We start from the raw sequence: 25288 nt of genomic DNA on the forward strand, positions 1-25288 counted from the left end.
TTTTGCTTACCTAGTTGAAGCGTCAATGGCCTGGCTTCCACCGCTCTAGGATATTGAGATATGGTAAAAATGAGCAATAACAGCAAGACAGAAGCTGCAAGATGTCTGGGCGCATCCATTTCTCTCTAATATTCTAATTGACAACCTTGGTAATAGTTGCTTAAGCAAATTGCAGGGATATTATACGAGGGACGTTACAAGCATTTGCACAAGATTGTAAGAGATACATGTATATATATATATATATATATAGATGGATAGGTAGATAATAGACAAGCGTGAGCCAACAGAGGGTTCTATTTCGGTAATGAAGGCTGGACGAATGATAGCCAACGCGTTTACACCACTACATGTGTGAACCAAGGGTTAGATCGAGGTCTTCCTTTCAGTCAATTAAATAAAAAAAAACTCTTCAATTTCTGTTCAGCATGAGAAAAAGAAATTTATATTCTGTTTCCACAAGCTTTTCAGTTTCGATTTTTCTTTAACAACGTAGGGTTAAAAACATTCTAGGGACAAAAAAGGTTAGAAACAAAAGCCTACACCACATACATACATTGAGTACGTGTAAGTACTGAACAGTAATTTCCCCCCCTTCATGCCATCAATTCGCCTGTTGTTTTCTGATTGTGAAATATTTTGACCGGGAGGCTCATACATAGTCCCACGCTTAACTTTTAAAAAACAAAATCAAACAACCTCAAAAACATTGTGAGTCATTTGCGAGGAGGCCAATGGCAAGACCGGAAGAAGCTTCCTATATGTCAACCAAGAGAAGGTGTCACGGAATCCAAGGAATGTGTCCGTATTTATTTCTTCCAATGACAATTGTTCTAGGAATTGTTCTTGCAAAGTTGATAATAACTTGCACTATGCCAATTAATTAATGTTTTATAATTAATTTTTAAATTTAATTTATTTATTTTAAAATAAAAAAAATATGATGTTAATTCAATTACAATACACCTCAGAAACAAATTACTACATGGCTATCACCACCATTATTATTTATTTTTATTATTGTTGCTGTCACCACTAACACATCATTAACATTTCATTCTCATCATGTTTTTTAAATTATATATAATTTTTTTATTTTTTTTACATACTTGTAAAATATTTTAATTAAAACAAACTGTCTCTTTTTAAGCTGACAAGTTGGTCTTAACTGAATTTTGATTTTGATATGCAAATTTCTAGTTGTTTTATTTTTTCTGAATTTAATCTGTTCATACTTTATGAATTTCGGCAATGACACAGTTAATGATGTTTTGGAACCTCTCTGGGCAGAGAATATTCTGTATTTCTTTTTCATAATTAAAAAAAGAGAGATTTCAACTTTTTGTTTTTGGTATTTCAGAACTACAGATCTTGATATCGTCCAGAGTAAATGAACATTTTTTGTTTATTTTTGTCGTTAATTAGCCATGCATCCAGCGCAGGAACATATATCATCGCAAATTAAACATCAGAGCAAACTAAAAAAAAAAAAAAAAAACAACATCAGAGCAAACTAAAAAAAAAAAAAAGTTCTTTTCCGATATATTTTCTTCCTGCGTTAGTTTGCTTTTCTGAAATAGAGTTCCGCCACTAACGGTGTTCTCAGATATTTACTTTCCAACACAGTTCATATGGCATCTGGAGCTGGCCTGTTCTAGTCCATATTTGGAGGATTATATAACATGATGCTCACAGTGAAGCACAGTTGGGTTTTTGAATCGCAGATGATCAGTTGTTTGGGAGCATGGAAGTTATTATGGTTTAAAATATTTTTTATTTGAAAAAATATTAAAATAATTTTTTAATATCAAAATATAATATTAAAACAATCTAAAAACATAAAAATATTAATTTTAAATAATTTTTTAAATTTTTTTAAAGAATATAATTTTAACAATGTTTCCAAACACTATATTATTGGATACTCTCAAATTTAACTTTTCAAGACTTCAAGGGAGTGCATGGTTTTTCTCTAGTTATTAACACGATTGTTTAACACAAATCATTCTTATATAACATGATTTATTACAATATATACATGCGTATAGTAATAATATTTCTTTCGTTTCGTGCCATGCGATATGTTTACATTAGCTTTTGTATATTAAAATTAAATTTATTTTTTAATCCTTAAAAAAATATATAGATTAAATATATGGAGAGAAATTAACTATACATATACACGCATTTTGTCGTTATTGATTGCTCGTGTTGAAGGGTTTTGAAATGGTTAAGATCAAAACGTTGGCCACGGGGTACGTAGCTAAAGCCGTGAAGATAAGAAAGATAGTGAAATAGTGTTTTTTTAAAAAAATAAAATAATATATATTTTAATATTTTTAATTGTTTTAATATAAAAAATAAAAATTATTTTGATTATTTTTAAATAAAAAATATTTTAAAATTCTAACATGCTCATGCAGTAGCGTTTGTTTCAATATATTAATTAACTAATAATGTAAAAGATGTGGGGGCCACATGTTTTTGTTTATTTTTTTTTGTATTTTTTTCGTTTTTTTTCCACATTGTTTTTTGTTCTTTTCTCTTTTTTTTGGGTTTTACTTATTTTTTTCTTTTTTTTTCAAGATTTTTTTTTAAAATTTTTTTTTAAAATTTTATTTAATATTGAACTGATTAAAAATTTAATTTTATAGTTTTTTTAAAAAAGTATTATGGATTACAATAATATTTTCCTACATAGCTTTTTTTTATGAATTTTTTTAAATGATCTTTGTTGATTTTATTTTTTTTAATTGAGTTGGTTAAGAATTTTATTTCATGATTTTTTTAAAAAAACATTGTGAATTATTATAATATTTTTCCCTATGATTTTTGTTTTGCTACGGTGTTTTTTCATATTTTTTTAAATTATCCTTATCAATTTTTTTTAAGTATTAAGCTGCTTGAGAATTCAACTTTAAATTTCTTCACATGTTTTTTAAGTATTAAGCTGCTTGAGAATTCAATTTTAAATTTCTTCACATGTTTTTATTTTATTTTTTTTCTTGTTTTTCAAAATTGTTTTCTTCTTCTTCTTCTTCTTTATTAATTTTTTGTTTTTTTAGAATTTTTTTATTGATTTTATTTTTTTAATATGGAGTTGATTAAGAATTTAACTTTGTAGTTTTTTTTAAAACATTGTGAATGACTACAATGTTTCCTCATATGATTTTTTTATTATGATTTTTTTCAAAACTATCTTTATTGTTTTTATTATTTTTAATATTAAGCTGGTTGAGAATTATAGTTGTAAATTTTCTCATAAAATACTATAAATTGCTTTAATGTTTTCATACATGATTTTTGTTAATTTTATTTTTTTATATTGAGCTGATTGATAATTTAACTTTGTAGTTTTTTTAAAAAATACTATGGATTGCTACAATGTTTTCTTGTATGATTTTTTTTTAAATCTTCTTTGTTTATTTTAATTTTTAAATATTAAACTAGTTAAAAATTTAATTTAATAGTTTTTTTTAAATATTATGAATTACAATAACTTTTTTTATATAATTATTTTTTAATATTTTTTATAAATCCATTGCAACATTCAAGCATGGCAAAAGCCAATGGCATCAATTACCAACCGGAAACCGGAAACATAGACTTGACCATCTTGACTGAAACTCACCCCTCAATTCACGCATGCTTAATTATTTACCTCTATATCAGTCAAGACAAAAAGTGGACTTCTTTTACGGGCAACCAAAAAGACGAAGTATTCACCCTGACTAAGCAGTTCTGCACCAGAAGATTCTAAGATTTTATGCGTTGGACTATGATTATATATAATATATACTGAAACTTAAAAATCAACTTTTATCAACAATTAATTTAATTTGCTTGCCATCTTCCTCGTTATTTACCCATCATTTCTAAAATATTTTATTGTGATCACTTCACTGACGAGGTCCAAGGAGGCAGAAGTCATTCTAGAAACAAAAAATAAAAAAGGCATGTTACACGTTCACAATAAAGGCAGGTTAAAAAAGCATACATTCTCAAAAAAAAAAAGAAAAGAATTTAGTAAAAATATTTTTGGGATTGTGCTGACGAAGGTAAATACGTCATGCACCCGGAAGCTTCTTTCGACGCCTTAACGTCTTGGATTTTCTTTTCTTCTTCCAGAATCATTTCATGCAATAAATAAGTGTATGTACAAGTTAATCCAATGAATACGTGGAAAGAACAACTAATACACCCAGGGTACACATCATTAAATACATTCATTGATCTTTATTTAATATTTTGGTTAAAAAATAAAAAAGAATCAATTAATCAATCAAATAAAAATCAGGATATTTATTAATAATATCAAATAAGTGTTCTCTTATAGGGGAATTAAATATTTTTAAATATTTTTTATGACTTTTAAATAAAAACAAAATATTATAATTGATTAAAAATATTAAATTATTTTTAAAAAGTGTTTCATTAGCCGAATCCTAAATGTATTGATTGAAATTTAAAAAAGAAAAATGTCTCCGCAAGATTTGCCATTTATTCATTTTGGTTTTTATCAACGTACAAGCTCCGTGCATACGATCTTTCAAGAACATCAAAAAATCCTCCCTAGGTACTAAAATACGAACAATAAATATAAAAGATAATAAAATCCTAGCTGGCACTCATTGTCACCCAATTTGCTGCGAAATCTCCTGCTTGAGCTTCGTAAGTTGCAAAACTATGTCAATTTGTTTTTGAAATATTCAACCACATAAGAATAAATTAAAACCCAAGCAATTTAATTACTAACTGATAAGTTTAGTGGGGTATCCATCATTTGTTGTTATTAAGCGCGCAGGGCAGTGAATACAGATGATTTCATGAAACGATCATGCACCATCGGTGATCTCCACTCACGTTTTGGCTGATGTCATTCTTCTTTTCTATTTTTAAAGCCAGAGAAGTTAGTTTCACAAGGTCTCCATAAAATTCAACTGGCTACCTGGTTCTTTTTACTCTTTGATCTTGCATTCAGTTCGTGTTCTCTGAATTTCAATGAGCACAACATCCATGGAAGGGCATGACGTTTCAGAATATCAATGGCCGGTCGGAGTTGAAATAAAAGAATTTGTGATTTTCTTTTATAAATCAAATAGAATTTAAGAATTGGAGATTAAGGAGACTTCCACTGCAAGTTCATTTCTCTATTTTTGTTTCACTCCCCCCTTGAATTGACGGTATTCACTTGATATATTCTCGATTATGTTTGAAAATGGCATCCGACGTAGAAGAAAGGAGTTTCAAATCTTTTTTCTTTTTTTTCTGACGCATCACGAAACTCGTTGAGAGAGAAAGGCGGCATCTATTAGGAAAAATGGGAGTAGCGTTTCAAACTCATTGTCTCTCTCCGAGAAATGCATATTTCGAGTTGAATTTGTTTTTACTTTTTTTTTCAATATTAACTGGCTAGACTTGATCGTTCTAGAATGGCAAAGCCTGTCCAGCAGTTTGTCCATTAAGGGAAATGGGATCAAACTTCGCAGTTACTTCAAGGTACGTAAAGATCAGAGGACTTTTTAAACGAGAAAAGTTGAAGATTTCATGCATTTGTCTGATAACATCCCGAGTTCTAGAGGGTTCTATTTGCGCATAACCACACATGTAAAGTGTTGAAGAAATTGAAGCGGTGCAGCTGTTTTACTTCTCTAGTTTTACTACAAATTTTCTTCCCCTTGGAATTAGCATGAGTTCACAAAGCAAGAAATTCTTCAAAGAATAAGTCTCTGGACCCATTAGAACTCAGATTCGAGCCTGTAGTTGTTCACACTAGCTAGTTTCCAACCTTATCCAATTCAGAAGTCATGGTTTCCCGACAAGTACTTCTTCGAAGGAGCAAGACCATTAATGAAAGTCAGTACCGACAGTACCGAGACGTGTAGCCGAGTGTAGACAGAAAATGCATGCTGCTCTATTAATTTCATTGACATACAGAGATGATATTGTGGTGCATGGGGGCTGTATATGTGCCGTGTTTTCTCGTTGCCAATCAGAACTAATTCAAGCATTATTATTTTCATCTGAATCTTGCAGTCTTCTCCCGGCTCCTCCATGATTGAACAAGATTAGGAGTTACTTTCGATCCACGCAAATTGTCTTGGTTTTTATTCAATTTTACATGGATATATAAATTAAGTGTGAAAAAAAATAATCGTAAAAGGGCCTAATTGATATTATTGTAGTGTGTTTGTGCTTATTGTGCTTAGAGTTCTTAATTTAACTTGGATTCCAATTTAATCCGATACAACATGCATATGTTTTTTAATAGTTATTTTTTTTATGTGTAATAAATATAATTTATATATCATCAACTTCAACCGAAATCTTATCCAAACTTAACCTATATATAAAATGTTGTTATTTGACATATATACACATATCTTTTATATATATATATATATATGTTTTTTTAATTTATTTTGAATAATAAATACTTAAAACTTGATGAATAAAATATTAATATTTAAATTTCTTAATTTTTAAGATAAAAACTTGATTCGTGTATAACATACATTTTGTCAACCATCTGTGCTATTAAGAATGGTTCATGAATGTTCAGTGGACTGTAGGATTAGTCATAGTATGTCCAAACTGGCTCGGATATCTATATAAATAAATAAAAAAAAAAAAACAAAGAAGAATGGTTCATGGATTTGCAGTATTCTCACATCCTCCTGCAGGGCTCCGGCCTCGTCCGTGGGCTGTTTAATATATTCTCCTAGCCGGCTAGGGGCCCACTTCCTGTATTCTGGGTTAGAAGAAGTTCACGATATAATTCTGAGCCCATCTGGTACTGGGACTCCTCGTCGTGTTCAAAAAGGAAAAAAAATCCCTGAATTCTTCAGGCGGAAAAAAAATTATTAATTGGAAGATAATACAATCAAATATTCATTAGATAACCCGTCTAGAATCATTACAATGAAACATGGGCAACAACTGGGCTTCTCACTTGATGCTCTCCATCATCCCAAATTAAAGCACCAGAAATGGCAGTTTCACCGAGCTCGGCTTTCACAGTAACGACAAAGGATTTCATTTGCCCAACGTACTTGAATCTGAGGGCCTTAGGGGTTACTTTTATCTTAAGCCCGTTTGGAGCTTTCACAATTGCCTTGTAACTGGACTCAGGCGATCCAACATTTGTCACAATTCTATGAAAGACACGGGTTATTGAGTGACCAGACCGGACAGATAAACCTAAAGAAGGATAGTTCAGATTCCAGACAGCTTCTTTTGTTACTTCAGAACAGCTGGAGTCATCCGCTGTAACAAGTCTTGGTTGTTTATTTCTATAACCTTTTCCACACAAGAATCTAACATAATCTTCCTCTCCAGCATCGTATATTAGGCCAGGGTTATTGGCCTTCACAGGATTTATGTGTCCCGATCCATATCCAAACTCTGCTTCAGGGTTAGTCTCAGCACTCATGGAAAAAGCTGCATAGGAAAAGAAAACCCCACACTTTAGCACTTTTTGGGTTTTCTTGCATGTATTAAAACATTTGAAGATTGTAGCCGTTGGTAAAATCATTACCTGTTGTCATTAGAGCAGACTTTATGGAGGCAGGAGACCATGTCGGGTGAAAGGACTTGATGTAAGCTGCTGCTCCAGTTGCATGTGGGCAAGCCATGGATGTGCCAGAGATTATATTGTATCGAACTACTCTTCTATCCCCCTGCAACCCTGTTACAGTGTTACCTTGGGACCATGCCGCCAAAATGTCTGCTCCAGGGATTGCTGTACAAGGTTCACAAGTTAATACAGGGAAACAAGAAGAGGCATGTTAGAGGAAAAATGGATTTCAATTTACCTTGATAATGTCACTTGTTATAGGATTAGGACCTCCTGATGGAAATGAAACTACATATGGAGCCAAATCATCCTCTCGTTGGATGCTCTTGAATATTGTTGCTGTTGGTTTTCTGTTGAAATATCAAAATAAAGCAATTGAATTAGTACCATGTCTGTATGCTTTATCTGCACTTTCACCAACAGGACTGTGCAATTGAAGGAAAATACCTAGCCTTGTTCACATATTTTGAAATATCAAGTCCACTCAACCCCAAGTGAGAAGCTGGTAAAGGGAAATTGTAGGCCACATCTTCGTAATATCCACCCTCCATTATAGTACAAACTGCTCCTGCTTCTGATGCTGCCAGTCCATCACCAATTGAATCACAAAGAATTGAACAATTAATTACAATGTTTAGCCACCTCATGTGTGAAAATATGGCATGCTTTTGAATAAAGCCATTATTGGATCAACATGATCAATCTCGTTTCCCATTTCACCTGGATATGGATTCATTGTACCCTTCTTTGGTATTTGGGACGTCTCCAGCATAGACTATAGGGTGCATATCATGTTCAAGTCTAAAAGTATTTATAGAGGTTCCCTGCATGTCGAAAAATGGTTGTTTTTTATTCAATGGTACTTTAGATTTTGATGTAGCTTGTTTGAACAGAACAGTTTCATGCATCTTGCTCACCTCATAAACATGACCTTAGTCACAAATTTCCTATCTATTGTGCTAGCAGCCACAGAGAGAAACCAAGGCGAGACATTGGTGATTGTTGCAGGATCAGGACCCGAATTACCAGCAGAAATCGATGCAAGTACACCATTCTTCATCGCGTGGAAAGCTCCAATTGCTATCGAACCATTAAAATACTCTCTAGGAGCAAATCCTCCAACAGAAAGAGAAATTATATCAACTCCATCGCCAATAGCATCATCAAATGCTGCAAGAATGTCAGCATCATAGCAGCCATCGAACCAACAAATCTTGTACACAGTAATGCGAGCAGAAGGAGCCCCTCCTCGAGCTGTTCCTGAGGCAATGCCAACCATGTTTGCCCCAGTAACTGAGTTCCCTGCAGCAGTTGATGCAATGTGAGTCCCATGTCCTTCTGTATCTCTTGGCGATACAATATCATCTTTACCGAAGACTCCATCGGCACGGTAGTATCAAGCTCCAATTATTTTACTGTACATGCATTGCAGATCCTAATGGCTAGCCATGTATCACAATATAGCATTTATGCGTATGTGTTAGTTCACTCAGAATTTAAAGGGTTTACTTGTTGCAAGTGAAATTTTGGCAACTGCCCTTCCATTTCTTTGGAGGGGGACCAAATCCTTCATCACTAAAACTTTCAGATTCTGGCCAAATTCCCGTGTCAAGCATTCCAACAACGATATTACTTTCAATATTAACTCTTCTAACATGCTGGGAGAAGCCCATGAAGTCCCATGACCTTGTTGTACGGGGTTGTTTCCTTTCATTGGGGAAGACAGACACCACTCCTTCCATGACTGAATAGGGTCCTAGTGTTGCAGCCTTATCATGAAATCTGTTTCCATTTTTAAATATAGATCTTCTAAGAAATTGCAGTCTTCTTACTGGATATCTTAAGCATCTCTTCATTGGTCAACTTCGCAGCAAACCTATTAAAGCCTCTTTGGTAGCTGTAGAGTATAGACTCTGATGCGCTGATCAATGCAATACAGTAAACAAGTTAAAATCACAATCAAAATCAAAATAAAGTACTCTTTCTTGCACATATAGACATGTTTGGTTATAGATCTTGTCTCCAAACATGAAATGGCTTCTATTTGGATATGTTAATTGTAACATTGCCAGTACATCTACTCTATGTGTAAATGCTACTTTTGAACTAGATAGATAAACTTTGATTTGAAGTATAGAGAGCAATCAACTGGCAAAAACCTGAAAACAACCTTTCCATAGCTTTTGAGGCCTCTTTAATTTCTTCATTTGATTTCCATTTCTAGTGCTAAAATTGATCTGTAATTTGTATTATGAGAAAAGATAAAAATATTGTTGTCGCGTAGAGCAATATACAAAATATGTCTAAAAACCGTCAATGTCACACCATTTATTTGTTTACTCCTAGGATACAATGAGCTATTGATCAGTGTTAAACAATGTCAATAACTTGACAACAACTTCTTCTAGCATGCTAGTATTGTTATAATCTGGATTTATGACCAGCACATAGATAAGATTCCCCTTTAAGATTCTATACCTATACGAACCTAAACTTACGTACAATTTTATCTTTTAAACAACTTAATCAAAGTTCAACGCAGCATTAATAATAAATTTAACTTTTTATAATACAATTTGATTGTATTAAAGTTCAACACAACATTAATAATAAATTTAACTTCTTCTAATACAATTTGATTGTATCAAAGTTCAACGCAGCATTAATAATAAATTTAACTTCTTATAATACAATTTGATTGTATTAAAGTTCAACACAGCATTAATAATAAATTTAACTTCTTCTAATACAATTTGATTGTATCAAAGTTCAACGCAACATTAATAATAAATTTAACTTCTTATAATACAATTTGATTGTCTTAATACAAGAGTTTATATAAATTCATAGTTTTTTAGCACTAACTAGACATAAAAGAAAGTTATAAATTTCAACCAAAAAACAGGTTCGGAAAGTCTAACAAAAATGACATGCTATCAAGCTATAAGCCTAAAAAGGATAAATAATGAAAATATAAGTTTAATATACAAACACTCGAGGTAATACAGCAATGAGAAATATATATACAATTAGCTTTAGATTATTATAGTAAGATTCCTCAAATAAACCATAACAAGAATATCATAAGGTAAAACTCATCAAAAAATCAAAATACAATGAGTATAAGACTCCGTACTGTGGGATAATTAGTCCACACAGGTTGGTGACTCCCCCGACCAATTAAGATTCAGATATGATGTGTACAAAAACTAACACTACTCTGTTAGTATAGGTATTCTGACTAACATACCATAAGTTCATAATAATAATCAAACAAACATATTCATATCTCAAGGCTCAACTCATGACATCAATCAAATGAGAAGCTATCAATTCAGAAGCTAATTAAAAATATATATTAGTTCATCTCATGAATTCAGATTCAACAATTAATCATGCTTTATCATAATAAGGATAATAATCAACATATATATATTATCAAGAATCATGATCCAATTCATATTAACAAATCAAATATTTATAATATTTCTGATGCATATGAAAAATTATCCACTCACCTGAATCAAAAATAAATAGAAGTCAAAAGCAGATATCGAAGAAAATTCTATGGACATCCCGCTGGTAGAGTATCAGGATTATCTGAATACAAATGAGACATATTCAAGAACGACTTGAAAGAACATTTAACCTATTTAATACACTTACTAAGGATGTATTTTATGACCTTATATGTTTTTGAATTATCTAGTCGATTTTCTCAAAAACCCAAAATTTAACGGTTTTTCTAAAATCTAATTCATAATAAAATAAATAATAAAATTAGTAATAATTCACCAAATAACCCTCAATTATTCATCAAACCAATCTGAAAAATCTAATATTACAAATAGGGACTAATATGAAATTTAACATAATTCTAAGGGTCAAATTGCAACTCTTGTCAAATTGAAGGACCAAACTAAAAATATCACAAATTCATGAATATAGTGAAATTATGTCCATAATTCATTTTAATTTCTGTCCAGAATCTCTAATTATGTTCTAGGGACCATTCTGGAATTTTTCCAAAATTTTAGGGTCAAATTGTAATTTTTATCAAATTGAAGGACCAAAATAAAAATATCATAAATCCATGACTATTCTGAAACTATGAGCATAATTAATCCTCAATTCTGTCCAGAATATCTCATTATGCTCCAGGGACCATTCTGAATTTTTTCTAAATTTTTAGGGTCACATTATAATTTTTGTCAAATTGGAGGACCAAGTTAAAAGTGTTAAAATTTCATAACTATACAGTAATTCTGCCCATAATTCTTCTTTTATTCTGTTCAGAATCTCGGAATATGCTACAGGGACCAATTTGTAAGTTTTCAAAGTTTGGGGACTAAACTGTAATTTTCACAAAGGGACCAAACTGAAATTGTGTCATCTTCAACCTCAAACCCAGAATTTCCACATATTACCTACTGTTCTTTTCAAATTTCTAACTCAAAATTCACCATTTACACAATTCATAACTCAAAATCATTACAATCTTCCATAATTAACTAAATAATCAATTAACCACAACAATCAATCCTACAATATTCAAATTAATTTATCAATCAAACCCAAAATATAATCTTCAAAACCCTAACATTCATAAAAATCAAAATCAAAATTTAAAGCTAAAGAAAACATATTATACCTATTAAAGCATAAATCTTACACTTTTAACTTATTTTCTTTCATTCCTCTTTATTTTTTTTTTTTTTCTTTTTCTTCTTTTTTCTCCTTTCTCTCTCACAGTTTGCTCTAAAAAACACAACTTCCTCTTTTATTTTGTTTTTTTCATACTTATTATATTTATTCAATTACTACACTACTTTTATTTATTTATACATTTTCTTTAAGCTTCCAATAGCTTTATTACCTTTTCCTACTTTTTAATTCAAAACATTATAAGTGTGGAGAGCTGATGCATAGAAATCACCCTTTGGACGGTCACCCAAGTATACGATATAAACCTGCTGCCACACAATGATTAGTATGCAGAGTAACTTTTTTTTTCCTTTTTGAACAGTATTTACCAGTAATCTTAGAGCTCTATTAGTTTTCTAAAATGAAATATGGGGGCTCTAATGAACTCTGACGTTCTGCTATTGCCAAAGTTGATCAGTGCTCTAAAATCAAGAGCACTGATCAACTTTACTGGGACTTCACAACGGACTTACCAACTAATGGTGGTCACTTAGCTCAACCCTTTCCAGGCTTGGTTGCTAGAAACGAAAAAGGATAATTCTGAAAAGATCAGCTTACCGAAACCATCTGCTAAATTAAACTGGGAACTCTTTGTTGATAAGAGAACAGATTTTGAAGGTGGAAACTAATTAATAAAAGTAGCTAGTCTTCAGTTATTCTGGCTGGATTTAGAATCTGGAAATGCAATGCAACTCTGTAGCAACATGGAGAATGGGCACCGGATCACTTGATTTGCAAAATGTAAAATTGCAAGGCATGCTATCCCTGTATTAATAGATTAGATCCACTATAACTTAATTACCATGTAAGTTGATTGAACTTTATCTCAAGGTAACAGAAAACATTACAAAGGAATGTGTCTGCGGAACAGAATTATTATGCATTTGAAACAACATTCATCAGGTTTATTTCTTTAGTTAGTTGGAAGGAAGTAAAATTCCAGATTTTAATGAGAAGGATTAGCCACAACTGGGCTTCTTACTTGATGCACCCCATCATCCCAAACCAAAGATCCAGACAGTACAGTTTTACCCAACGTAGCTTCAACCGTGACAACAAAGGAAAGTTGCTGCCCAAGAGACTGGAAGGAAAGGACATCTGGTTCAATTTGGATATTAAGTCCACTTGGAGCGTTCGTGATTGACTTGTAAGTAGATGATGCTGATCCAACATTTGTGACGGTTCTATGGAAGATTCGAGTAATAGTTTTCCCAGATTTGGCAGATAGAGCGAAAGATGGGTAGTTTAGATCCCACACAGTTCCATTTGTTTCTGAAGAACATGTGCTATTATCTCCGGTAATTAGTAGAAGTTGTGTAGCATTATATCCTTGTCCACACAAGAATCTAACATAATCAATCTCTCCAGCATCATATACTAGACCAGGATCAATAGCCTTTGCAGGATTTATATGGCCTGATCCATAAGCGAACTCCGCATCATTGTTAATGCTAGAACTCATGGAAGAAGCTGCAAAGAATAGTAGAAACTGAGACTCGATTGCGTGTTTGGATGAAGTTTCTTAAATTAAACCTTAGTTCAATGTCTTATATGGTCGTATCTATAAACCTTGAATATCACTGAGATCATGCGCTTAAATAAATATGTTGTTGTAATCATGACCATTACCCGTTGTCATTAGGGCAGACTTAATGGCAGCAGGAGACCATGTTGGGTTAAATGCCTTGACATAAGCAGCTGCGCCGGATGCATGTGGACAAGACATAGATGTTCCGGAAATTATGTTGTATTTAACCACTCTTGTATCCCCTGGGCTTCCTGTTACAGTGGTTGCTTCAGACCATGCTGCCAAAATGTCCACTCCTGGGGCAGTCAGGTCGGGCTGCGCAGGGTAAAGAAGTTACAAACAGTGGAAGCGGTCCGCAGCTGAAGAAAGAAAATGAGGAAATCCTTCCAATTTACCTTGAGAAGATCACTTGTTATCGGATTAGGCCCTCGTGAAGAAAACGAAACCACAAATGGGGCAGTTCCATCCTTTATTTCAATGCTCTTCATTATAGTTGCGGTTGGTTCACTGGAAGGATATCACACCGAATCGAGAAAGTAACTGAACAAACGTTATTTAAACTTCGTCTTCAATTTCACAAATATACAGTGGCAAAAAAAATTAAAAATTACCAGTACCTAGTTGAGTTTAAGTACTTCAAAAGATCAGCTCTATCACTTGAGTTCAAATACGAAACTGGTAAAGGAAAACTAAAGGCCACATCAGAATAAGCATCACCATTCATTACCGATCCAACTGCATGACTGGCTCTTGCCTCCTCCCCTCCACTGATCTGATCGCAGAGAACGACTTTCCCTTCCACCATAGTGCTGTTCAACGAGTCCAGGCGGCAATACCTGCATTTTCAGGATAAACTTCGTAGATTTACAATACTGGATCATTCCATGTATATATTTTATTGTACTTGAATAGTAGATGTTTACAATTCTCAATTGAAGTATGTTGATCCAACTTCATTCTCTGCTTACCTGGATTCTGACCCGTCGTATCCTGCTGTCTTGTTTGGAGCATCTCCACCGTAAATGAAAGGGGGCACAATATTTCCAGGCTCAAAAGTATTTATGGAGATTCCCTGACATGAAGAAGGAAACGCTACAGTTATGGTCTAAGCACCAATCCAAAGTATGCCATCTTGATCAATCAGTCCTATTCCTATATATATAAAAATTTCAAGGGTGGAAGGAGGCATCGTTAAAGTTTAAATATTCCTTTATTTATTTAGGACTGAGACATCCATGCTCACCTCATAAATGGCTCCATTGCCTAAGATCACCGGGGTCACAAACTTTCGATCTATGGTGCTAGCAGCCACAGACAGAGACCAAGGCGAACAATTTGAAATTGATTCCGGAGCAGGACCTGAGTTACCAGCAGAGTTTGATGTGAGTATTCCATTTTTCATTGAATGGAAAGCTCCAATAGCAATTGAATCCTCAAAATAGTCCATGGGCCACCCTCCAACTGAGAGGGAGATTATATCAACTCCATCTGCAATAGCATCGTCAAAAGCTGCAAGAATGTCGGCATCTGAACAGCCATTAGACCAACATATCTTGTACACAGCAATACGGGCTGAGGGAACCCCTCCTCGTGCTGTTCCTGTAGCAAGGCCTAGTAGGCTTGCATCTCTAACCAATCTTCCTGCTGCTGTTGAAGCAGTGTGAGTCCCATGGCCTTCTGAATCTCTTGGGGAGGCAAAGTCTCCTGGATATACTTTTCCTTCGCTATGGTAGTATCGAGCTCCAATTATCTTACTGCAAGCAATTGCGGATATGTTACAAGGTTAGGAAATCCCAGATTAGCCTATTTGAATCCTGCTTAAGCCTGTAAAATGTGTTTGCTTGTGTGTCCTTGTGCAAGTTATATAGAGCTTTAGAATTTTACTTGTTGCAAGAGAAATTGGAGGATGCCTGGCAAGTGCCCTTCCATTTGCTAGGAGGCGGACCATATCCCTGGTCATTAAAACTTTCAGACTCAGGCCAAATCCCTGTGTCAAGCATTGCCACAATGATGTCGCTTTCAGAAGTTGCTCTTGTAACATTCTGGGGGAAGCCCATGAAGTCCCATGATCTTGTTGTGTGAAGTTTTTTCTTCTGACTAGGAAACACAGACACTACACCGTCCAAGCCTGAAATTTGAAGGGGGGAAAAAAGGAAAGGAAACTTATTATGAAAACTTTGCATAAGCAAGCATAGGATTGTGTCTCAAATAATATTTTATGATAATAATGCCTTCCCACCAGCCATTTTCTCTTTCTCCTCTTTGGTCAATTTAGCAACAAAACCATTGAAGCTCCTATGGTAGCTATGGAGTAAAGAATCTGATGCACCACTGTATCAAAATGCAATCCATTCAAATGGTTAGGGTGTTACTCAATAATAAAATATATTTTTGTCAAATAAAAAAAAAAGCATGCTCATTTGTTGAAAACAAAGATGAATTTTTCTAAAAAACAAAATAAGAAATACATTAAGTTTATTATTATTATTTTTTATAAAAAATCAAATCCATAATTTATAATAATAATAATAATATTTTATATTCACGGTAATCTATTTGTATAATACTAGTTTTATTTTACTCAAATTAAAAATTATCATGAAAAAGTTATATTGTTAACTCCAAAAAAAATCTTTACGTTAGATTTTTGATAAAAAATAAATTTTACAAAAAAAAAATGAAAATATAAAAAATAATTTTAATCTCTTAAATTATTAAAAAATGTTTGTATAAAAGAGTATTGTTTATGTTTTTTTTTTCAAAAAACATTGAAAAAATTATAAAGGGAAACTGCAAAGAACCTTTAAGATGTGTTTTTCAAACTAGGTAAAATTCGAAAAAAAAAAACTAGTTTTTTATAGAGAAATGTTATATTTGAACAAAAAAATTCTAAATTTCCTTATTTTACTCTAGTTTTTTAAGAACTGAAATATTACTCTGTCTTCGAATATGATCTGGGTACCTCACAAGACTTCATATCATGCTTGTCAAAAATAAAAAAAGTAGCGTACGTAAACAAAGAAAAGAATTAATGAACTCCTTGGCTTTCCACATTAGCTCAATCACAAAAGGGATAGTAATGCAAGTTCAAGTGTGTTTTCTTCCACTATGAAAATGTTACCTGCCCACGACGTTTTGTAGCATGCTGATGTGAAGAGCTGATACTGAAATATCACTCTTTGGGCGTTCACCCATATACACAATATAAACCTGCTTTCAGTAAAATGGCCTTCAGCAACGAAATTATAAGGGAAAAAAAAAGTTGTGGCAAAAATAAAATAACAGAAAGGATGGTGAGATAAAACACAGTGCCTTTTTGTCTTCATCGGATGAGCAATGGCAGCCAATAAACAGACTGCAGGTGAGGCTGATGAGGAGGAAACATGAAAATGAGAAATTGTTCGCCATCAGAGAAGACCCCCAAAAGCGAGAAGTTCTAGCTTGCTAGCTTGATAATGCCATGCAAAAGGGAAGAGCGCTTTATAGTAGATAGAAGAAATAAGACAAGTCGTTGAATCCTGTTCTCCTGCACCGGCTTCTGATCTTAGCTAGCCAATCGTTATTTTTTCTATTACAAAAATATTAGTAGCCATTGTTAAGCTCGCCACATTCGGAAATCGCTATGATAATCTTGGAGTGTTTTGCCACCAGCTGGATTTAATTATACATCTTAAGATAACAACCTGGTATGGTGTTTAATTTTTAGGTGTTTAATTTTTAATCTCCAGTTTCGTTGTTCATCTGCCGTCTTTGGATCACTATGTTTATTTATTTATTTATTTTTATTAATATAAATATTTGGATTAGTTTATATATATTTTGATTAATTTTACGGAATTTAAAATAAATAACCACGTATATTTTTAATATTTTAAAAATCATAAGACTCGGAATATAACTTTTATAAAATAAATCTAGATCTTGATCTGCAATCTTCTATTCTAGTTACTGATGTGTAATTTTTAATCTCCAGTTTCGTTGTTCATTTGCCGCCTTTGGATCACTGAATAGTGAAGAGGACACCTCTTCCCTGTTCTCGAATTATTTCCTTCCATCTTTCTCTTCGTTTGATCTAAACCTTCAAATAGAGATCTTCAGTTTTAACCACTTGGTGGTGACGGACGCTGCAATTAATGAACTTTTTTTTTTGGTTTTTGAGCTATGGAAGAAGAAGAACAAGGTTAGACAATTTTATTTTCACAGATTTGGTTCATGATAATAGAGCTTCATTTGATTTAAGGTTATATATTCAAATATGCGATGATATGGTATGACACGTGAGAAATACCGATAATGATATTTTTTTATTAATTTGATAATTTCTAAAAAAAATTCAAATATAATTGAAGTATTATGAGATGTTTATGAGTATGATAATGGTTGTTTTTAATGTATTTTTTACTTACAAATATATTAAAATAATTTTTTATGTTAACACAATAATATGAAAACACACAAAAAAAAATTAATTTGAAGTTAAAAATATATAAAAATTTTATTTATTTTAATTTAGTAACCAAACACAACCATTACTTGTATGATAGAGGTTTCTGGTGAGTGAAATTGAAACGTTGAATTTACGACAGAAAAGAAACGCCAGAGCCAGTTTACTCCCAAGTAATTGACAAAGAGTACTAGTATTTATAGCTGTGCTTATAGTTTCAAGGCTTTCGCTTCAGTGCAACATTCACGGTAATAGGGCTCCTGACTCGGTATACTCCATCATCCCATGCCAAAGAAGCAGAGGCTATCGAACTAGCTACCGTTCCTTCAATTGTGAGTGCAAAAGAGAGATTTTGACCCAGGGAGGAAAATGATAGAATGGTGGGGTTCACTTGGATTTCAAGTCCTGGCGGGGCAGTCACTTTAGATTTGTAGGTGGATGTTGGTGACCCTACGTTTGTGACGACCCTGTTGAAGACTCGACTAATCACCTCCGAGCTCGAGGTAGAAAGTGCAAACGAGGGGTGGTTCAGATCCCAAACTGTTCCATTGAAAGCGTCCGAGCAACTGCTATTATCCCCAGAGATCATTCGTAGAACACTACTATTGTATCCTTGTCCTCACAGAAATTTCATGAAGTCAATTGGCCCCGCATCATACACTAAACCGGGATTTATAGCCCTGACGGGATTGATATGGCCGGCGCCATATGCAAATTCAGCATCATTATTGATTTCAGCATTCATTGGAGAAGCTGGAAACATGGCCAAATTAATTAAAGATTGTTAAGGTCTCTCGCTACTTGATAAACGAATTCAGAATTAGAATTTGAAACTTTAATTACCGGTGGTCATAAGAGCAGACTTGATGGCTGCAGGAGACCAAGTGGGATGATACGATTTGATATAGGTAGCGGCCCCGCTTGCATGGGGGCAAGCCATTGATGCCCCTGAAATTATGTTGTATGGCACCATTCTATTGTCCCCTTCAAGTTGAGAAACGGGAGAAAGTGGAGACCATGCGGCTAGAATGTCAACTCCTGGGGCAGCTATATCTGGCTGTAACATTATCAAATGTCAGTGAACGTAATTAGTTGCATGAGACATTTTTTTAAAGAAAACCATGTGAATTACCTTGAGAGCGTCAGGTGTAAATGCATTCGGACCTCTTGATGAGAATGAGACCACATAAGGGGCTGATGTATCGTTTGCCTCGTTACTTTTATAAATAGTGGCTGTTGCGTTGCTGCAATTTTTTGGGTTTGCCCAAATCTATTATGAGTTCATCCCTGTTAAATAATATTTATATAATTTTATTTATTAAGGATAAAATAGTATTTTTAATTTAACTTATATATAATTTATATATATTTAGATTAAGGGTAAGCACTTATAATATAGTGATTATTCAAAATTGTAACCTCCATTTTGTGTTTGATGTTAATTATTTTAACAACCTCACCTCGTCCTTTAAGTCCTTCACATTATTGATTATCAACTTGAAAAGGTTCAATAAGTACAATATTTTCACACTATTCTCTTTGATTGATGCCTTGTAGAGTTCATGTAGGATAGAATGTTGCTACCCTCCCCTGTTCCAAGGTAAGACAAAGGCAGTGGAAAAGAGAAGGCGACATCTTTGGCACCTCCGTCTTGCACTACGGCACCAACTGCACCAGCAAAGAATGGTTCTCTCCAACCACTCAAGGCATCGCAAAGAACAATTTTGCCCTTCACCAAAGCTGGGTCCAATGAGTTTTGAAAGCAAAACCTGCATTCTTCAGTATTTTTCAGTTGATTTTTACTTGTTTACAAAAACACATATTTCTGAAATCCTCCACCCATGCACGTCTTTCAAGTAGTTTCTCCAGAAATTTCATTTGTATTTTTTATTGATGGACTGAATCCATGGTCCATGACAAAGAACACAAAAAAAAGTCTCCCAATATTTACAATTCTAAAGCTTCAATAAATTATGAAGCTCTTCTGGGTATTCATGACTCGAGTACAATTACAGTTCTTTGGGCCCGGAATGTCAAGTTAATTCCTTTTAAAAAGAATTTGTTGAGATTTTGTTGGTTTACCAAATAGAAAGACAAAAGGTTCAAAAAGAAATGAGAGTTACCATGAGAAGGAACTACTAAAATTTATGTTCGAAGCGTCTCCTCCATAAATCAGAGGATGCATGACATTCTGAAGATCAAATGTATTTATCGAAACGCCCTGATTACACAACAAATTAAGATTTGTTAAAAAATAAGTTTGTATGTGTGTGTGTGTGTAAGGTGCTTAACTGTATTAAGTGCTTGACATGTTGATGGACTTAAATAATATAAAGTGGTTTTATCATATCTATAATGGATTAACATGAATTATAATGATTTATATAGTCAGCTGTGATAAATTATTTTATCGATCTCTAAATTAATTTACAGAAAACTATATTTTAGCCAAAGTAGATTTATTAACACATTCGATTTTGATACCTATTTCAATTCTTTAAATGCTAATCCTAAAATTCCAAAAGTTTTAACGTGACCCTGGACTTTTAAATAGAAAATGAATTTAAATAAAATTGAACACTTCTCTATTTTTTTCACTTTTTTCATCTCTTGTTTCTCTCTCAAATACCTATATAATAATATTCAACCAAAAAGTAATAAAAAATAAAAAGCAGGCATGCCATCATCAACAACTATTACCACAGCAATAAAACATCAGAGGTCAAGTTGAGATTTTTTATGAGTATATGATTGATATTAAGACAATATAATTCATCCGAATTTGAATTGTTCTAAAATAAATAATTTTCTAACGTCACGAGCTAACAGTTTGCCGCAAAAACTACAAAGAAAACGAGAAAACATGGAACATGTATTCTAACATAAAAGATTGGAGTAACCTTACCTCGTAAGCCTTGTTGTTTCCTAGTAGGACCTTCGTAAGGAACTTTCGGTCAATTGTGCTAGCAGCCACGGAAAGAGACCATGGTGATGTATTTGAGATTGTTGCAAGCCCAGGACCCTTATTCCCACCGGAATTGGAAGTCAATATACCATGTTTCATAGCGTGAAAGGCTCCTACTGCGATTGAATCATTGAAATAGTCATGAGGTGTCGAGTGTCCAACTGAAATGGAGATAATGTCAACGCCATCAGCAATTGCATCATCAAACGCTGCAAGAATGTCAGCGTCCCAACAACCGTCTAACCAGCATACTTTGTACGCAGCAATACGAGCTGATGGAACCCCGCCTCGAGCAGTTCCCATGGCAAGGCCATACAGGCTTGCATGCTAACTGACCCCCCTGCTGCAATAGAAGCGGTGTGTGTCCCATTTAATAACACGAAACTTCACGATGTTTGTCACATCAAACAAATATTATAGAGGTGAAATTTCTTAGGAAGCTCAGCTTTGAATACTTCATGCCAGTAGCAGTTTGAGTGCCAATAGAATTTAGAATGCACTTGCAATAATTTACGAGTGTTCCTATCAAAAAATATTTTTTCCCGGGTCTTATTTGGTGGAAGTTCTTATCCTTTTAAAAATATTATCACAAACCTTTTTAAACAACCAGCGGTTAAACTCCAAAAAAACCGTAGAGGTCAACCATTAATTGGGATTGAAATATGAATTAAGTCGAAATATTAGTGCAGGAAGAGTCTAAGAATCACTTGGTGGGGTTAATGCATGAACATTCCAATCATCATCTTTTGCTAGCTAACACGCAGAGGAGATAAAAAAGGAGACAAATATTAAAAGTAATAAATAAATAAATCAGTGCATTAATAGTTTAAAAAACTATTTATTTATTTTTGTGTTTCAAAAATATTTTTGAACAAAATAATTTTTTATATTTATTTTTTTATTTCAAATTAATTTTTTTTATGTTATAATTGCATTAATATCAAAAATAATTTTTTAAAAAATAAAAAATATTATTTTAATTTATTTACTAATAAAAAAATACTTTAAAAAACAATCTCCATCACACCTTTAAATATCTTCTAACAATCGGTTGGTGGAGAATGTTCATACTTTTCTAGCATAAAAACCTGTTCTAACAAAAATACTTGTATAATGCGTCTTAATTGATGATGGCAAGCAAAATATCTCAGTATCCTTTCTTCCTTCTCCTACTCAGCAGCCTGATCATCACTTGTCCTCCCCTTTGTAGCAGCACGGCTTCTCATTCTCAAGATGATCGAAAGGCATGTTTCTCTATGTTTTATTTTAATCGATTGGTCATGAAATCCGAAAATGGGCACTGCCATATCATGACTAAGTTATCATTGATCCTTGATTTGGGTGGTCTTTTGATGCTTCGATTTTATGCCATGAAAAGAGCTCGAAATTAGATTTCTTCCATAACCTTTTAATCTCTTTTGCTGAACTTTTTTGCCGTCTTGATTTTGTCAGGTATTCTAACTAACTAGGTTAAATTTTCGCCTTTGGCATTGTTCATATGCAGTCATATATCGTCTATATGGATGACCGGCCTAAGAGCGAATTCTCGGCTTCTTCGCTTCACTTGAGCATGCTGCACGAAGTCGCTGGCAGGTTATAAATAAAACTACTCTTTAGCTTCGTTATAAATTTATCATCCTTTTGTTCTTTCATGAATGTAACCACTATAAAAATGTTGAATATCAAGCACAACATATAATATTAAGCATCAAGAAGCACTTTGATCTTTTTTGGACTAACCTGCAATCTATACTAGAATGATTTCAGCAATTTTTCTCCGGAATCTCTGCTCCATAGCTTCAACAGAACTTTCAATGGATTTGTAGTGAAGGTGTCAGAGGACTAGGTGGAAAAACTTGCTGGTTGGTGCAGTAAAAGGTTTTTTTTTTATCATTGATTTTTTATCAAATAAAATAAAAATAATAAAATTTAAATTTATAACTACTTAATCAATAAGATTTTGATACCATATCAAATAATTATCTCATTTAAAATGTTAAGTTATTAGATAAGTTACTAAAAATAATTTTATATTACTTTCTATATGATATCAGAATTTTATTAATTAAATAATTATGAATTTAAATTTTATTATTTTTATTTTAATTAATAAAAAATAAATATAAATAATATAACTTCATGTAAATTTTAAGTTTAAAAGATGTTAGAGACTAATACAAAAGCTTTTATATGATGCAACAAATAAAACGGCTATAACTTTTCTGTACAGCAATGTCCAGCGTAGTATCTATATTTCCTAATAGAAAGAAAAAGCTTCACACGACAAGGTCATGGGACTTCATGGGATTTTCACAAGAAGTTCAAAGGACCAACGTAGAAAGCAATATCATTGTTGGGATGCTTGACACTGGGATCTGGCCCGGGTCCGAAAGCTTTAATGATGCAGGATTTGGTCCACCACCAAGCAAATGGAAGGACTTCATAGTTTTTAAACCCGGCCCAGTGGCCGGCCCGGTCCAAGGCCCGGGTTCCGGGTTTTGACCGGGTCACCGGGTCGAACGGGTTGGCCGGGTCAATTTCTATTTTTTAAAAAATTCAAAACGACGTTGTTTTAATAAAAAAAAATAAAAGTCAACGAGTTACCACCGGGTTTTTTACCGGGTTTTGCTGGTAATCCAGGTTTCCGGGTCACGCCGGGTCATGGCTTACCTTATTTTTTCATCAACCCGACCCGGTTCCAGCCCCGGGTCGGCCGGATCCCGGGTCAATCTACTGGGCCGGGCCGGGTTTTAAAACTATCGTCTCATCCAATTTCTCTTGCAATAAGTAAATTTAAATATCTTGGCTTGTTTTCATGATGAAAAATCTTTCTAATTATAATTAATCAGTAAGATCAAGTCAAAGAAATATTAACAGATGTAGCAATATATATGCTGTCCGTATGCAGTAAAATAATCGGAGCAAAGTATTATCGTAGTGATGGAATGTTCAATCAAAGTGATGTCAAATCTCCAAGGGATTCAGAAAGAACTGGTATTAAAACTCCATGAGCTACGAAGGGACGCACGGGACAGGTGATGTGCTCATCCCAGCTTAACTACAAGGGCTACCATTGGTACCGTATACCAAGCTGTGATGATTATCTTTATAAATTTCCTTTTGTTTTGCATGAATGACATGTTTTTTTTCAGACCGAATAATTATACTTGGTTTTGATATTTGAAAGCTGTTTTATATTTTATTGATGTTTTTAAAAATATTTTTTATTTAAAAATATATTAAAATAATATTTTTTATTTTTAAAAATTATTTTTTATATCAACATATTAAAATAATTTGAAAACATCAAAAAATTATTAATTTAAAGTAAAAAAATTATTTAAAAAAAAATATTTGTAAAACACAAAATTAAACAATCCAAAATAAATATAAACAAGACTGTCTAACTTTAAAAATGTTAATGATCGCCGTTAAATTTATGTTCTCCCACTAGCCTGAGTAAAGTCAGAAATTGAAAGCTTGAGTCTTGACCACTTCTTAGTTGATTGAGTCTTGGCAAACTCAAGTATTGGTTAAAACCTCGTTACACTCCGGTATGGTTACAACCAAGCATCCAAGTATTGTGTAAGAAAATTGAGAATCGATGGAGGAAGGGTGAGAATCAAGGAGAAGGACAATGCCCCATGGTTACCGACAACGAAAAGGGTTTTGAAAGTTAAGGAGATGAAGCAGTTTTAGTAAAATAATTTCTTAATAGATATGAGTGGGTAATTGTTTATTATTAAATTTATTGGATTATAATAAAGGTATATAATAGATATGAGTTGTTTGTAGTTTGTAAGAAGATTAGATTTTTTTATTGAATTTATTGAGCCTATAATAGATATGAGCTGGCTGTAGTTTGCAAGAAGATTAGACTTGTATTTTGTTATTGAATTTATTTGGCCTATAATAGATATGTTTGTTTGTAAGAACATATATATATATATATATATATATTGGTCGATTTTTTTAAACTTAGATTGACCCTCTAAATAATAATTTAATTGGGTTTTAAAATTATGATGATAGTAGAATGTAATATTGATTCATTACTTAGCTATATTTGTA

The 25288-nt window shown here is 33.1% G+C and overlaps 1 protein-coding gene, 1 long non-coding RNA gene and 2 pseudogenes across 2 annotated transcripts; 1 reads left to right on the top strand and 3 right to left on the bottom strand.

The window, feature by feature from the left end:
* Positions 1-6916: 6916 nt before the first annotated feature.
* On the bottom strand, positions 6917-9754 carry LOC105133691 (cucumisin-like; annotated as a pseudogene).
* Positions 9755-13226: 3472 nt separating this feature from the next.
* LOC105133658 (cucumisin-like) lies at positions 13227-17003 on the bottom strand. The gene is made up of 9 exons (XM_011037738.1): positions 16930-17003; positions 16048-16139; positions 15693-15936; positions 15052-15562; positions 14777-14880; positions 14426-14644; positions 14204-14315; positions 13904-14123; positions 13227-13750 (listed from the first exon to the last, which is right to left on the bottom strand). The coding sequence occupies exons 1-9, from the start codon at positions 17001-17003 to the stop codon at positions 13227-13229; spliced, it is 2100 nt and encodes a 699-aa protein (XP_011036040.1).
* Positions 17004-18420: 1417 nt separating this feature from the next.
* LOC105133692 (cucumisin-like) lies at positions 18421-21677 on the bottom strand (annotated as a pseudogene).
* A 668-nt stretch (positions 21678-22345) lies between these two features.
* LOC105133659 (uncharacterized) lies at positions 22346-24204 on the top strand. The gene is made up of 6 exons (XR_843832.1): positions 22346-22461; positions 22722-22810; positions 22985-23079; positions 23448-23657; positions 23974-24004; positions 24126-24204. It is a non-coding gene; the product is annotated as an uncharacterized LOC105133659 (long non-coding RNA).
* The last annotated feature ends 1084 nt before the right edge of the window (positions 24205-25288 follow it).

The sequence above is a fragment of the Populus euphratica genome, unplaced genomic scaffold, assembly GCF_000495115.2.
Source record: "Populus euphratica unplaced genomic scaffold, PopEup_1.0 scaffold36.1, whole genome shotgun sequence".
Taxonomy (NCBI): Eukaryota; Viridiplantae; Streptophyta; class Magnoliopsida; order Malpighiales; family Salicaceae; genus Populus; species Populus euphratica.